At 40.1% G+C, this 16,107-nt stretch overlaps 2 protein-coding genes across 3 annotated transcripts; both read left to right on the top strand.

Moving 5' to 3' along the window:
* The first annotated feature begins 1,211 nt into the window (after positions 1–1,211).
* Positions 1,212–10,774, top strand: ctsf (cathepsin F). Of its 2 annotated transcripts, none has more exons than XM_008282208.1 (14): positions 1,212–1,641; positions 2,933–3,043; positions 3,499–3,580; positions 5,663–5,724; positions 5,903–5,975; positions 6,876–6,989; positions 7,135–7,283; positions 7,386–7,482; positions 7,602–7,682; positions 7,878–7,997; positions 8,238–8,302; positions 9,543–9,633; positions 9,795–9,853; positions 10,145–10,774. In XM_008282208.1, the coding sequence occupies exons 1-14, from the start codon at positions 1,396–1,398 to the stop codon at positions 10,217–10,219; spliced, it is 1,425 nt and encodes a 474-aa protein (XP_008280430.1). In that variant the 5' UTR covers positions 1,212–1,395; the 3' UTR covers positions 10,220–10,774. The 2 variants fall into 2 exon arrangements, with proteins under 2 accessions (XP_008280430.1, XP_008280429.1); XM_008282207.1 differs by having other exon boundaries at positions 3,499–3,595.
* Positions 10,775–12,826: 2,052 nt separating this feature from the next.
* eif1ad (eukaryotic translation initiation factor 1A domain containing) lies at positions 12,827–15,999 on the top strand. The gene is made up of 5 exons (XM_008282206.1): positions 12,827–12,976; positions 13,339–13,457; positions 13,981–14,089; positions 14,857–14,965; positions 15,051–15,999. The coding sequence occupies exons 2-5, from the start codon at positions 13,371–13,373 to the stop codon at positions 15,286–15,288; spliced, it is 543 nt and encodes a 180-aa protein (XP_008280428.1). The 5' UTR covers positions 12,827–12,976; positions 13,339–13,370; the 3' UTR covers positions 15,289–15,999.
* Positions 16,000–16,107: the final 108 nt, after the last annotated feature.

Here is a 16,107-nt window from a genome sequence, read left to right as displayed (position 1 = left end):
AATTAGGCATGAAATGTCATGTACCAGTATAAACAAATGAAGCGATAAAATATTGATGGCATCACATCAAGTCAGATCTATGTGATTCTGGGAGTCCTGATGGCAAAAGCACCGTCACCCCTGAAGGACCACTGGAGTAACATCTGGTAACCTGTTACCTGTCAAGTACAGCATCAGGAGAAACAATGACACATACATGACAAGTACAGGAGGAGGCACCACAACATAATCCTTTCCACTTTACAGTTGCAGAGCAGGTTATTGAAGTCTGTGCTCCTTTAAGGATGATTGCTTGGAGACTCTTTCAACATCAACAACACATCCAGAGGAACATTCTCCACAGCTTTAATCATCGCCAAGAAAACTATTCTTGTGAACTAGAATTCTGTATGAATGGAAAAATGATCTGCCTCAGTTAAAAAACAAATTGACTCTGACACAATCTGGATTCTATTCATCTGTAGCCTAAATTCTTCATTTTAACATCAATTTCACTCACTGTTGTTTGGTTTTGTTTTGGAGGGTTTTCACCAGTGAACCATTCATCTACCACTCACTCCTGTTTCTTCTTCTCTCAGTCGCTTTATCTCAAAAACTACTCTTATTTCTATTCTTATTATTATTATAATTAGTAATTATAATTAGTAGACCAAATTTCTCCTTTTACCAGATTTCCCCTCGGGATTAATAAATTATTTCTATTCTATTCTATTCTATTCTATTCTACTCTATTCTAATAGTAGTAATAGTAATAGTTCGTAACTTTAGATGAAGCTATTAATATTACACTAAACTAGCATGCTGTAGCATTAGCTAATTAGCTAATTTTTGGTTAAGCTAGTGACATTATGTTATACTAGCTTGCTGTAGCACCAGCTAATTACTGTGTAACAGACTTTAGATTCAGCCAATAACTTTATACTTTATTTATGAGAGCTTCTTTTCCTCGTAGATTTCACATTTAATTTTATAATAACAAAAGCTGTATTCTGGTATAATTTAATTATCTTCTGAATTTGCATATATGTATAATGAATATAAATGGAAAATGTAAAGTTGTACACACAGATGTGAGTACCTGGTGATTGTGTTGCCTCCTACAGAGGTTTGTCCTGTTGTCCTGTTGTGACAGATCTATAACGTGACTTTGTTGTTGAGTAATGAATGAATAATGCAGCATGTGTTGTGTTTCTGAACACGCCCCCAGCCTTAATTCCAACTGTCTCCTCCCTCAGCCTCACAGATTTGTTTGGCAACAAGGCTGGGACTCTTGTATAACTGCTGCTGTTAACCTATTATCGATTTTTCTTCCACCTAAACAAACATTACTCCGTTTTAGCGGGTCGCAGACCGGACAGCGGTCCCTTTTCTCTCCGACAACACATCGGAGCCAACATGGTGGGATTCCGCTGCTGCTCCGTGGTCCTGTGGCTGGCTCTGGCCGCCGTGCCGGGCTCGGTGCTCGGGCTCGGCGAGGACCTCGACCGGCCTTTGTTCGGGCCTCCCGGCTCTCCTGTCCGGCTGCAGGAGTCGGACCCGGGCTTGAAGAAGGCGCTGCTCTTCGCAGAGGAGCGCTACAACCGGGGCTCCAACGCAATGCACCTCCGCAGAGTCAGCCGGTTCATCTCCGCCACCAAACAGGTACAAACAGTACAGAGCTCGGTGACAGAAGCGTTCACCGTCGTGTTTGCTTATTCATCGTGTTGTCGTCTCACATTGACACAGAATAGCAGTATGATGGCAGGATATTAGTTATTTAATGATTTATTACAGTGACAGAGGAGTTGTTTGTGCTCGGTTCTTTGTAAACAACAGCGACCGGGAGCCATTTAAAGCTGCGTCAAGCTACAGAGTTAGCTAAACACAGACAGGAAACTTGCAGACGAACAACAAAATAACAGCATGCGCTTGCTGCGGAGCACGTTTTTACGTTTATAGAAATAAAAAAAATAAGGTCAGTGTGATGCTTAATACATACTAAGTTAGTGATTAGTTTTCATTTTAGCTGTTGCTCTGAAAAAATAACGCTACCTGCAGCAAACGCCCGTCGACACATTTTATTTTTTCATCCTGACCGGAAGTCACGTCATTGAGTGTAAATCAGCTTAACAGTTCATTATCAGCGCATCCATCTGTGCAGAGTGGCCCGTTAACGCCAGACTCTCCATCCACAATCCACCACAGCCATTATATACAGCTACAGCAGGCTGAGTCGGAGTAAATAGCATTCAGATATGAGTAGGGTAAACCGAAATGTCTGGTAAATGATGCTCACCATCATCTAATACAACAACGTCACAGATAAACAGCAGTAAAACGTGTTAATATCAGTCTGAAAGCCAAATAACGTCATGCAGTATTATCCTGCTGTAGCAGCAGGTCACGTGACATCAGTGATAATGAGTTACAGTAAAAGTAAATCTAATGGGGATTCATCCTGGGCCCATTGTTTCTAAATTAATTAGCACTAACAAAACCGTTTGTAAATAATAAGAATAAGAATTTCTCAATTTGTTATGTAGCATTTATGTTGCAGTTGACGTCAGAGCCACATTGCAATAGAATAGAATAGAATAAAACTTTATTGATCCCTTCGGTACAAGATCTCAGGGAAATTGCCAGACCATTGGCATTTGAAAATAAAATTAATCTGATGCATAAGTATCAAATAACAAGACGTAAAGTAGGCATCTTCCCTCACACTGCAGGGAAGACGCCCCTTTTAAAGATATTACATTTAGTTTTATATGAACAAAGCTTTAGTCCTTTATGATTTAATTAGGCCCTGATGGAATTTGATCTTAAGGGGGGCATCCCATCTCAGTTTCCCTTTTTTTTATAAAGTCATGTCTGAGTAAGCAGGGTGAATTTTTATACATACATATATAAATGAGAGACTTCCATTCTATGTGTGTGTTTATCTGTTTTCCAGCTGGTGAAGGGAATCCGCTACACGGTCACAGTGGAGCTGAGTAATACCCAGTGTAAGAAGTCCGCCATGCTCAGGACATGTGACTTCTATCCTGAGTCACAGAAACTCAAGGTAGGATCTTTGTGTAAAGAGATTAAGCCACAGAGAGAAAATAGCATGTTGGAATGGTTTTAGAATTTCACAAAGTGGAAATCTGCTTGTTCGAACTGTATTGATTCAATACTGCGGCAAAGTATTTGTGTTTGCTCAGCCGAGGTGTCAGCAGGCATCTGGTCTTGTGACTTGAGTTTGACTTGGAGTAACCCCAAGCATGTCTCATGCATCCACGTGCATACAAGCGCAGACACATAAACTTACTTTTACTGTTCCTTTGCTCCAGTTTTCTTTTGAACTGAAAAACAATCTTAAGTGAAGGAAGCAAACGTGCTCCAAATGCAGTTGTTTATAAGAGTTGCTCTGTTTGATGGAGCTAGCTCGGTCTGCAGAGCAGCAAACACATGATTCTGCTTATTTTATGAATAAATATTGTATATGACATTTTTATAATCACTTTTTTTATGTTTCAGACTGAAGTGTGTGTGTTTGAAGTTTGGGACATCCCCTGGCAGGGCACCTCGACCCTGCTCAAACAGAAGTGCCAGCCTAAAGGTCAGTCAGCAGCATGTAAGCAGAAAAACACGTTGATTGCTCAGCATTTAGGATTCATGACTTTTTGGTTACAACTGTTCTGTGATCAAAACACAGCTGAACCACACAGCTTTGGTTCACAGTGAATGGCAGTTTTCTTTTGCAACAATATCTTACCTCCAGAGGTCTCGGTTCACTGGAATCATTGCTGAGTTTCAGTGTTATTGCAGCAGCGTTTTTCAGAGTGACACCAGCCGAATTAAACCGGTTAAACCGAAGCATGTATAGAAAATAATCTTTAACGTGTAAAGATTCAGCCCAGAACTGAGCTAACTCAACCCGCCGCATAGTTTTGTAAAAGACTAAGAAGAAGGCAACGTGCTCAGAAGAGAGAAGGAGTCGCCCAGTGACATTCCTAAACAAGTACAATATAGAGAGCTACACAGAGTCGCTACCACAAGATGTGTCTCCTTTAGAATAACCTGAAGGTAACATTAGTGGAGGACCATGGTGGTCCAGAGTTGTTTTAATCCGTTAGCTCCAGTCCAAAACCAGAGCTCTTGGAGCTGAGGCAATGCATGTGCAAGAGAGGATTTGGGCAGTTTTGGAGTGGAAACGTAACATTAGTTTAAAGGAGTCTGAAGGAAAAGAACAGAGGTGCTTCTACAGTCGTCAAAAGCACAGATCCATCCCACTGCAGCAACATTACAAAATACTAAGTAGAGGGTGAGCAAAGAAAATCATGTAAATTCCTGTGAATGATAAGAATCAGTTAGGATATACTTGACAAATGGCACAGTTCACAAACTTCTGTGTCTCTAACTGATCTACATCCTAAAAATGTATAAAGAATATATATAGACTGTGGGCTGCGTGGTAGCTCGGTGGCTAGCACCGTCGCCTCACAGCTAGAAGAAGAACAAATCATAAGGTAACAGCACAGCATGGAGTGAGCTGTGCCTAGTTTCCTACTGTCAAACTGTGGCAGGAAGTCCTTTTTGTGTCCCGGCCTGGGCTTAATTGGTGATTCTAAATTGTCTGTTGGTGTAAATATGTCTCTAAGTGTAGCCCTGTGATAGACTGGTGACCTGTCCAGGTGTCTCCTGCCTTCACCCTGAGTCAGCTGGGATAGACTCCAGCCCGCCATGATCCTAGTGAGGATTAAGCGGTGTATAGAAAATGGATGGATGGATAGATAATGGATGGATGGATGGATATACAGACTGTATTCAAAACTAGAACCTAACGGTTTTGTAACCTCAAGTTTGCAAATTATCTGAAACTAGATGAATGAAGGGAAGATCTGAGTGAGAATCATTTCAAACTTCACACTTGTCCAGATGATAGTGACTTGTCTCTCTCAAGATAAAGCAAACCCTGCTGTATCATTTATTTTGCTCATAATTTACAAAATGAACACAATTCTGTATTAAAGGAACCTTTAACAAACCATTGAACCCATAAACTCATCAGGAAAATGTTTAGTGAGCCAATAAATCAAGTGAGAAGTCGGGTGATTTTTTAAATCTGATTTCTTTTTGCAACTAGAGGAGTCGCCCCCTGCTGGACAGTAGAAGGAACGTCGGTTCAAGTTGCATTGTTCAGAATGATTTAAAACAGTGGATAATCGGTTGTATCATTTTAAATCCATGTAAAACGTTGTATGCATATATATTTAGTTATTTATTTTAGAAACGTTAACATTGCCACCAGCATATCATCTATGTGGAGTTTAGACTTACTGCATGGAACTGTTTGCTAAATTTGACCTTCATATTATGCAACACTAATGTTTACAAGAGCAAGTTGTGCTGATCAGACAGCTACATGAGGTAAAAGGGTAAATCATGACAAGTCCAAGTCTGAACGTTGCCCATTTCCTTCCTGTAAATAGAACAAAGTCTAAACAACAACACAGCTTATGTTAGGCTCACTGCTGTTGCCCAACTTTGTCAAAAAGTTTTCTCCAACCTTTACTTATTCTCATTGTTTTGACTTGAACATTCGTAAACCATGGAGTCAGTGCAGTTTTAAATACATGAAGTCAAGGTTTTAGATGCTTTGACACTCACCACATGTTTTTCTGGATGTTTCTGTCACCAGCTGAAGCTGAAGTAGAAGAGACCAACAAGGTGGAGGATCCATCCACCAGTCAGCCCCTGGAGGTAAAAATAACCACATTCAGATCAATAACAGGACTGACAACTAAATGCTGATCACATGTTCTGTCTTGTTATCTGCTGCAGCAGTCCGTTTGTTTGTTGTGCAATCTGCTTTATTCAATTATGAACCTGAGGTTGACGACAAGGTTTGTGTTGTTGATTCTGTGTGTTTATCTGGTAGGAGTCTGTGGAGCTGCTGGGCCAGTTTAAAGAGTTCATGGTTAAATATAATAAAGACTACAGCAGCCAGGAGGGTGAGTGACTGACACATATTCATACCGTGTACATACCAGACGGTGGGTCAATAGAGTGGCACATTCCTGTCTACTTTGTGTGTTCGCAGCCTATTGTGTATGAAAACACACAATAGCTCCATGGATTCAGAACCTTTGAAATCAGCTGGCACACGTCTTGTTTACTACTTGTTTATAAGGATGTGAATAAGTGTGTCATAAACGAGACTCCAGTTTCAAACATCTAAAATAAAACCAATAACGGATGAACTGCCAACTATACACTTGTACGTCATAGAGATAAAGGTTGCAATGCTTTTATTTTTTTGACTTTTTTAGATGTCAGACATTCAGGTACAGATCAGTTTTCTCAGTTTTGTACAAACATGTAGTTCTATTGTTTTGCCTTTAATAAAGAGCAAATAAAAACTAGCTAGTTGCTAAAACCTGCAGAACGTTTGTCTCCCCCTTCTGGCAGTGAGAGTAATTACACAAAAACTGTCTCTTGTTCTTATTTACACTGAATGCAGTGTTTCTTTTTTCTTATCTGGAGCATCAGAGGCTTGTCTTGGACCTTTTCTAGTTTCTTAGGAAAGCTCATCAATTCTCCATCAAGCTCCTAGTTTAAGCAGCATTCTCCGTCGCTAAGGTCGCTCCAGCTCTGGCAAATCAATCATTGCTGGTTCATTTAAAATACATCAAATGCTACCAGGGTGCCGGAGCAGCGACAGAAAGCAAACTCTGGTACACTGCAACTACAGAGAGGTTTATGTTTTGTGCCTGCTTGTGTGGCACAGTGTGACAGAATCTGAATCTGAAGAACTGCATCTGAACTGCATTTGAACCGGATTTTTATTCCTTTCCTCTGTAAAGCACCTTGATGATTGTTTAAATGTACGTTTTTAACCTTCGACTTTGCAGAGGCCGACCGTCGTTTGCGCATCTTCCACCAGAACCTGAAAACTGCTGAGAAGCTCCAGTCTTTGGATCAAGGTTCAGCTGAATACGGAGTCACCAAGTTCAGCGACCTGACTGGTGCGTGACTGCATGTGCTTTTGTTTCCACGGTTTCCGTTGAGGAAACGCACCTTCTGCTTTTTATGTGTTGCTTCAGCTTCGTTTCAAAAACTTCTTCTTGAGTAACGTGAAGATCTGACCGCTCTTATTCTGCTTTCCAACAGAGGAGGAGTTCCGCTCCACCTACCTGAACCCGCTGCTGAGTCAGTGGACTCTCCATCGACCAATGAAACCAGCCGCTCCTGCCCGAGGCCCCGCCCCCGACAGCTGGGATTGGCGCGATCACGGAGCTGTCAGTGCTGTCAAAAACCAGGTGCCAACAAACAGAGTCAATTATGAGGCAGTGACCCTAAGAAGCATGTTAATAAAGAATAAATAGCACCTTCACGCTGACTGGGTTGTGCGCGTCTTGCAGGGTATGTGTGGGTCCTGCTGGGCTTTTTCTGTCATCGGCAACATCGAAGGCCAGTGGTTCCTGAAAAATGGAACGCTGCTGTCACTTTCTGAACAAGGTAACGCACATCTGCACAGACGTGAACAAACACAGATGATACAGTTATTCAATAACTTTCCTGTTTTCAGCGCCAGAGAAAGTCACGGTTTGATTGGCGTATTGATTTGTTCTCCACAGAGCTGGTGGACTGTGATGGGCTGGACCAGGCGTGCAGAGGCGGGCTGCCATCAAATGCTTATGAAGCTATCGAGAAGCTCGGTAAGACACAGATGTAGTCAACCAACCATTTTTAAACATCTGGTTTCTGTTCCTAGTTTGTCACCTATTTTTGACTAAACACAAAAGAGGATTACACAGACCTTCATTCACCTCGTAAAGGATTTCCAAAAAGCTAAACGGATGCTGAGCACAAGCATGAATTCTTCTGATCTTTGTCTCTCGTTTGTGGTTAAGGTGGTCTGGAGACCGAAACCGATTACTCATACACGGGGCAGAAGCAGAGGTGTGACTTCACCACGGGGAAGGTGGCCGCCTACATCAACAGCTCTCTGGAGCTGTCCAAAGATGAGAAGGGTGAGTGGGCCGAGCAAACGGAGACGGGATGACGACAGGAAAGAGAAACATGTCCACAGAAAGTCTGAATGAAATCTGAATGTGGCAAGACACTAATCAGAGTTAATGTACAAACAACAATAACCACGTGTGTTTGTCACATTTAATCTTATAGTAACTATAACATGCAGCAGTGTGTGTGCGGTAATACGAAACAAAAGGCTGTTCAATGGATTCATTTAGATTTTTTTTCCTCCTCAGAAATTGCAGCTTGGCTGGCTGAGAATGGACCCATCTCTGTTGCTCTGAATGCTTTTGCTATGCAGGTAAGCAGGTTTGTCTCTGCAATGCTGCCATAAACGCTCCTCAGTGGTGGAAAGTAACTCAGTATACTGAATCAAGTACTGTGCTTGAACTTTATTACACTTATTGTACATTTTGCATTTTATATTTTCTTATTGTTCAGTTTTGCATATTTATCAGTATTTATGGTGGTGGTGATTAATAGGAGATTAAGTATTAAGCATTTCTATTCTATTCTATTCTATTCTATTCTATTCTATTCTATTCTATTCTATTCTATTCTATTCACTTGAGTATTTCCATTTTATGCTACTTTAGCTCCACGACATTTCAGATAGAAAACTTTCTACTGAGCTACTTGTGAGACTGAGCTTTTACACAGTGGATAATAAAACATGTACGTTTTAAAACGCAGCAAATTGTTAAAGATTAAATCAGTGGTTTCCAACATTTTTGCCGTCTGCTATCTGACAAAAAGCAGTGTGTAGTTTTGTCACATTTCAGGTGTCTGTGAGGTGTCAGCAGCTCCACCAAACCAAACAGTGACTTTTTTCCCTCCTACCTTCTCGTGTGGTTTTCTTTTAACAAGTAAATGATCTAAAAAATCTGTAACAATCAAAAAAAAGATTTAAAACAGACTTGTGGATCTGAACTTTCTTCTTCTTTCCGCCCTCATTAATCATGTCTGGAGCCCTCAGACTTATCTGCTGCAGCTGAATATAAAACTGTCTATAAAGAAAATTAAAGTAGCTCCATGTGCAGCAGCTACATGCTGATGATGACAGATATAAGGATATATATCAGTTAGAGGAGCTAAACCAGCACTTTTAATGCTTTCATCACATTTTGCTGCCGATACGTATGTACTTTTACTTAAAGCAGATTTTTCATGAGGACTTTTACCTGCGTTATATTGATGTATTGGTGCTTTGACTGAAGTAAAGAATACTTAATCCACTATTAATCCTCAAAACCGTTTTACTCTTATATTTCTTGCAATTTAGCTGATTTTGCATGTTTTACTTTTTACTCTGTCGCCAAGGACCTCGTAACTCTTTAAAAAACGTGTTGGAATATTAATGATATTGTTCTAACTACTGTAATAACTAATAATAACTACGACTATAATAATAGTATAATAACTACCATCACCTCCAAGACGTAAACAGATTTTCAAGATGCACGTGATTTTTACTAAAATTTAATGATCATCAATATACAACCGGATCTAATTCATTTCAATTATCTTTTGAATTCCTGTAGTTCTACAGAAAGGGAGTGTCTCACCCTCTGAAGATCTTCTGCAACCCCTGGATGATCGACCACGCTGTGCTGATGGTGGGATACGGACAACGTAAGTGATGTATCCTGTATTTGTCCTCACTTTATTTATCCAATCCTGAGTAATGGAAGTGAAAAAAAAACACCTTTTTGTGGACAAACAGAATCTGAAGTTTGTGGATCAAGCTGCAGGATGCAGTTAACTGACCTGTAGGGATGTTTCTGTGCTTACAGGTAAAGGAATCCCCTTCTGGGCCATCAAGAACAGCTGGGGGGAGGATTATGGAGAGCAGGTAAGGAAGGCGACAACACCTGGTGACATAGATTAGATAGAAGTACAAACCCTCTAGTGACATTTAAATTGTTGCTTAAAGTTGGTGCAACATTGCAATATTTAACATTATTGTGGAAAGTTGCAATGATGTGAGTGAGAAACATGTTGTTTTAACTCAGTAGCAATAAGGTTAAAAAGTGTCTGTCAAGTTGCACGATGCTGCACTAAACAACGATTGTCTGGTATCATGTTGTCGTGTAAAAAAGAAAGCTTGTGTGGTTTTTTTACAGCCTGTTTCTCTCTCACACAGGGTTACTACTACCTGTACAGGGGGTCCGGCGCATGTGGCATCAACAAGATGTGCTCATCTGCTGTAGTGAACTAAACCACCAACACCCCATGCAGACTTACACACATCATCATCCAGCATAAAGCACAACGACCAGCTCCACCGCTCACATGCACATCGATCCAGAACGCATGACGATCAGAGTCACGTGCAGCCCGACTGAAGTCTCCTTTCCGTTAAACCAGCCGAGTGTTTCAGCTTCTTCACACCTCGTGTTAGTTTTACCAAACCATACCAGCTCAGTGAAGCTCGCTCTGATGAGAAACCTTGTCGTAATTTTAAACTAGACTTTATGTGCGACGTTCATTCCGTTAGTCCTGCTGTGTTTTAGCCACTGTTGGTTTTAACTCATCTCTAGGCTCATGCTTGAAGTCTGGATAGTTTTAGGAAGACTTCGGTCTTGTCAGTTTTCTTGGATGTTTTGTTAACAGTGTTCGTGGTAATGTTCTGTACTTGAAAGGATTTTTTCACAGATAGGGCTTTGACTTTACTGCATATTACAACAAAACTGCAATGCAATTGTACTTACTGCTGTAATTAAAAAAAAGGTGAGGAATGAGTGAAGGTTGAATAAAAAAGTGTGAAATCCCATCGTTTGTATATTTTTATAATTGTGTTCTTGTTTTTGTGTGCACTGGAACAACAAGTCAGTTGAAATACATACAAACTAGGATTTAATTGACTATCAACCTGGACATTTATTGCATCCAATATTTAGCATTTTTCCAATTATTGTTTTTTTTTTCTTTCTTTTAACCAAGTTCTGATTACATAAACTAATTTATAAAGAGTCTGTAGTCACTAACAGTAACAGCCAATTAACACCGAAGGATAAAAGTCCTTTCTTTTTAAATTAAGATTTACATGGATAGAACAAATAAATAAAGGCAGTTTAATAAATCTTTGGGTTGGAGTTTGTATTGGTCTATTTCAGTTTTACTGCAAACACATGTTGGTTCATAATGTTGGCCTCCTAGATTACTGATCCTCTGTGTTGGTATTAGCCCTAAAAACAACTTTTCAGTCAACACCTGACACACAATGCAAGTTTTATTGTGTAGAAAATGACTTTATTCATAAACTACAATTAATTTCAAACGTCTAAGTGTCGTTATGACCTAAATGAAAGTGAAGGTGAGTCTGACGTTTGACTGTCAAAGGACAATTGTTTTCTATGATGATGGAGACACACTCTGACACAATCGATGTGTTTAGGATCAAAACATGTTCTGTCACTGGTTTCAGAAACTAGAATACAACCATGTTGTGTCCTGACTTCAATGCATTTGTGGCTGTTTCTATGTGTGCCTCAATAAAAGGACACTTAGGGTGGAGTGGTCAAACATAGATATGCTATTTGTTCTGGGAATTTGATCTATCCTATAGCCAAACACCACAAGGAAGATTCGATGCTAACAGTGTCAGGTATTGAAGCTTTTCTGGGGATAAAATTAAGAAAACAAAGAAAAAGAGGCATATTGGGTTTATGTCTTCAGGCCACCTGGTCTCAACCATAGACTGTGTACTTTCTTTTACGCTCTGCAGTCTCAGTCATGATTTTAAGATATGCTAAAATGTTATGTTTAGAAATTGAATATTATATATATTTATTGATATTGCTCAGAAACAAATTTAGGAATTACAGTGTCTAGTAGAAGAGCAACAAGATATAAGTACAATACATGACTGAAAAGAAGTAATACTGGCAATGATACTGAGGTAGTAAATTAAGTTCACACTCAAAATGAAATATTCTACATGAAATTGAAATATTGCACATGATAACCATTTTATAATTACACAGTTTAAACTATTAGCTTCTTATAGTCATTACCTGGGTCACTGATTAGGATCATTGTTATGTTGTGTGTTTTTTTGTTTGTTTTGTTTTCTGTCTCCTTGAGTTTTTTTTCTCTTCCAACCCAATTTCTTGATTGAAGAAGCTATATATTGATAATTGATAACAATCTGTTTATGTAGTTTTATCTTATTGACTAATCCAAATGTTTGTTTCCTGTTTGTAGATTTTTATCCTCCTTTGTCTTGTCCATCCTAAGCTAATAAAGTGTTTTAATTTTTAACAGCCTGTGAGAGGGCCTTGGTTCAGTTATATGTGTTGTACTGGTTGAGTGATGCCACTAGAGGGCAGAGACACAAAATAAGATGTTGCACACTGGTGATGATTGCAGCTATGAATATAAGATGCAACCAAACATGTTTTTTTAAACGTGTCAACCCCTAAAATAAAAGCCTTTTACTTTTTGGAATCCACCTTAAGTGTTTCAACATGGATTTTTTTTTTGTATCCCTTTTTTTTTCTTTGGCTGTAATTCTTCTGCCCTCCTTGTGATCTTGAATGTTGCTCAAATTGGCCGAGAACTACATTTCCCACAATGCAAAGGTGCAGCCACGGAAGAACTAGTCATGGATGGAATAAGATTTTGGACTAAGACGTATATTACGTGTGCTTTATCTCATTGAAAGGCACCATTCAGATATGCCAAAGTTAAATTTAACTTTAGCCTTCTTTATCTGAAATGTTGCACCATCATGACACGAGTTTTTAGCCAAGAAATGAAACATAAACATACAGAAGATCTTATATTGAAACGAGTCCCTTTGACCCCGGAAGTGCTATGCTAACCTTTGACTGTTTTCAGAAAACACGAACGCATGTGGTTCTGCTTTCAGAGACAGAATATTTCAGCGTGTTTTTTTTCCACCCACAGTGACTTCTTGCTGCTGTTCAGAAATATATTCTGCTTCAGAAATACTTCTCTTCTTTCTTTCAAGGTAGTAATGTAACCTGCTAATGTAGTTAAGCTAGCATAGCTAATGTTAGCTTATTCGGCTAACTTGTTAGTCATGTTAATGTTAACTTTAATGTGTAATTACTTGTTAATGTTTAAAGATACGTAAACAGAGAGGGAATCTAAAGCGTTGAGTGTCATTAAAATTATTAATGTAGCCGTGAGTTTAGTTAAAAGTTGCTAACTGCTATCTCGGGTGAGTGCAGCTCGTTGTCATGTTAAGCCAACATGTGATTATTTAGTTGTGTTTTAGCTCTTAAATGATTCGTTCGCTGACCACATTAAGCCTTTAAATGTCGTGATGTTTACCGACACGTTGGCCTCCCTCTGTCTCTTTTCCTTTAGCTGGCGAAGGAAGCTGCAGTCCACCGGTAATAATGTCACAGGCCACCAAACGCAAACACGTTGTCAAGGAGGTTCTCGGAGACTTTGTCACTCCCACAGAAAACCAGCAGATTGTGAAGGTAAACTGTGTATGAACTGTAGGCTAAACCTCGTGGCCAGAAGTTACAGGCAATTATCATTTCACTTGTTTTCTTAGATGATAGTGAACTTACTAACGGTCTGATGATGAAGGATGTGGTTTTGAGGTGGGCTAATGTCATATTCTTGCAGTACAAAATAAGAATATCATCATACAGACTTTCCTTTCCTGTTAACATTGTGGAGAATTATCCAATAATTTGAACAAAGAAGACTTTTCCTTTAATATGTGAAATGTCAGGATGAACCAGCCTGAGGAGATGATGATCACAGAATCACTGACTTCTATTAAATCACTTCTTAAACCCGTTTTATAGACTATCTTTTATTTGATGTTATATTTTTATTTAGTTATTTGGTCTGACTTCTGACTGCCCTGCTTTTGTTTTGTCGCTCAAATCACATTATGAACCTTTGTTTATGAAAGTGCGATGTAAATATAGTTTTTAATTATTTTTGATACTGTGTTAAGCAATCTGATTGTCCGCCTGTGGACTTCTCCAGGTTACCGGTAGTCGTGGTAACAACCTCCATGAAACTGTCACAGCGCAGGGTGACACCTTCCTGGTCAGCATGCCCACCAAGTTCCGCAAGAACATCTGGATCAAGAGAGGTACCTGATGGATGGGGGTTGTTTACATTAAAGATCACATCATGTTCCAGTGACATCGATCATAATGTTTCACTCTTGTTCTAGTGGCACGTGTTGGTGTTTGTGGCTTGTGGCACTTCACATTTGTCACTGCTAATTAAAGAATATAGATACAAAGGAAACTGAAAGAAAGCTTGCTCATAGGGAATTGCGGGAATCACTTGATTTGTTGGGTTTTTGTAGTGTTGTAACTTTAGTTCTAAATTGATTAGGTTAATCTCCATAATTAATAATGCTGTGGGGTCTTAATATTTATTATAGTCAAATAAGGTTCCATTATCTTCCATCCATTATCTATACACCGCTTAATCCTCACAAGGGTCTTGGGGGGCTGGAGTCTATCCCAGCTGACTCAGGGTGAAGGCAGGGGACACCTGGACAGGTCACCAGTCTATCACAGGGCTACACTTAGAGACAGACAACCAAGCACACTCACATTCACACCTACAGACAATTTAGAATCACCATGTGTTTTTGGATTGTGGGAGGAAGCTGGAGAACCCAGAAAGATACCAGGCGTCCACCTGGGACGTGAACTGGGGATCTTCTAGCTGCGAGGCAACAGCCACCTTGCATCCCTAACATCAATACTTTAATTATGCTATTGTGGGAGTCAGTTTCACATGTTTGGTTCTTAGCAACATGACACTAAATGCTGCATCAGAGTGGTTTGACTGGTTTATGTCATAAGAACAAAAGGTGGTCACTTTGTTCTTGTGATTTCCAAGGCGACTATGTGATTGTGGATCCTATCGAAGAAGGGGAGAAGGTGAAGGCAGAGATCACCGTTATCCTCTACAAAGACCACATTCAGTACTTGCAAAAGCAGCAGCTCTGGTAGGTAGAAACACACAAAAACACACACACACACACTGTATAACAAGCAAGTGTAACTCGGTGCATTCTGTGTTTCTCTGTCCAGGCCAGAGGGCTTCATGGAGGAGCAGTCGGCACAGGACAAGACCAGCAAACAGCAAGAAAAGGAGGAAGAGAAAGACGAGGAAGAGGAGGTTAGCGACTCTGAAGACGACGAGAGCGACCTCTTTGTAAACACCAACCGTTGTAACTACGAGTACAGCGAGAGTGAGGACGAGGAGGACAGCGAGGACGAGGACAGCGAGGAAGAGGACGACGAGAAAAGGACAGAAAACGGTTCATAGCTGCAGCACTGAGCACGAGAACGGACAACTTAGATTTGTGAGAATCAGTGTGCTGTGCTGGCCGTCATCATCAGGGACTGACACGATTTGAAAAGGCCTTCGTGCAGCAGCTTCCTGCACGGCGGCTTGTCGGAGGCGTTAAGCGACCGAGTTCGTCCACAGACTTAATAATTCCTGCTTGTAAAATTGATCCCAAAAAATCTGGAATGTGAGAATGTAGCTGAAACTTGACAACAATCGACACTGGATACATTCCTATTGTCTTGTCAGTTTTCGTGCTGACAGCTTATCACAAAAATCATGCTGATACACATCCAATACCACATCAACCACTACATTATACAACCAGGATGCACGGTGCACTTGCAAGATCATGTTATAACGATTCATCCTCCTCCATAGTACAAAACAGAGCTGCTAGAAATTCAAAAACAATGCATTTTAGTCACGTTGGGAGTCCAGCGCATGGCGACAACATAAAGGCCTTTCTTTTTTCACTTCTCTCATTTAGTTACAACAAGCAGCGCCATCGTCATTCTTTCACAGATTGAGTTGACAAATGATGGCTTTAACCGTATGAAAGGTCCTGTCAAATAGCTCCGGCTTCAGCTGACTTTGTGTTTGTTATTTGGTCGCCGTGGCTGCTGTTTCTTGAACATTTCCTTCCAAGTTGCAGATTTCAGTTTGAATAAAGTTTTGGAACAGATTAAATCTTTGGCTCTTCACTGGAACTTAAAGGTGCAGTAGATAGAAAGCAAAAATAGTCAAGTGATTTACACAGTCTGAAGCCTGCACACGGAGCCACGAGGAAGTGCACAA

The sequence above is a fragment of the Stegastes partitus genome, unplaced genomic scaffold (assembly GCF_000690725.1).
Source record: "Stegastes partitus isolate 25-593 unplaced genomic scaffold, Stegastes_partitus-1.0.2 Scaffold263, whole genome shotgun sequence".
Lineage (NCBI taxonomy): Eukaryota > Metazoa > Chordata > Actinopteri > Pomacentridae > Stegastes > Stegastes partitus.
Note: the sequence above shows the minus strand (reverse complement) of the source record. Positions and strands in the feature narration are given on the sequence as shown.

Excerpts from the sequence above, each read along its gene's own strand:
- ctsf (XM_008282207.1), top strand. The coding sequence starts at position 1,396 with ATGGTGGGATTCCGCTGCTGCTCCGTGGTCCTGTGGCTGGCTCTGGCC. Across the intron at positions 5,725-5,902 it reads CCACCAGTCAGCCCCTGGAG|GAGTCTGTGGAGCTGCTGGG; the intron begins GTAAAAATAACC and ends TTTATCTGGTAG. Across the intron at positions 7,683-7,877 it reads TGAAGCTATCGAGAAGCTCG|GTGGTCTGGAGACCGAAACC; the intron begins GTAAGACACAGA and ends TTTGTGGTTAAG.
- eif1ad (XM_008282206.1), top strand. The coding sequence starts at position 13,371 with ATGTCACAGGCCACCAAACGCAAACACGTTGTCAAGGAGGTTCTCGGA. Across the intron at positions 13,458-13,980 it reads AAAACCAGCAGATTGTGAAG|GTTACCGGTAGTCGTGGTAA; the intron begins GTAAACTGTGTA and ends GGACTTCTCCAG. Across the intron at positions 14,090-14,856 it reads GAACATCTGGATCAAGAGAG|GCGACTATGTGATTGTGGAT; the intron begins GTACCTGATGGA and ends GTGATTTCCAAG.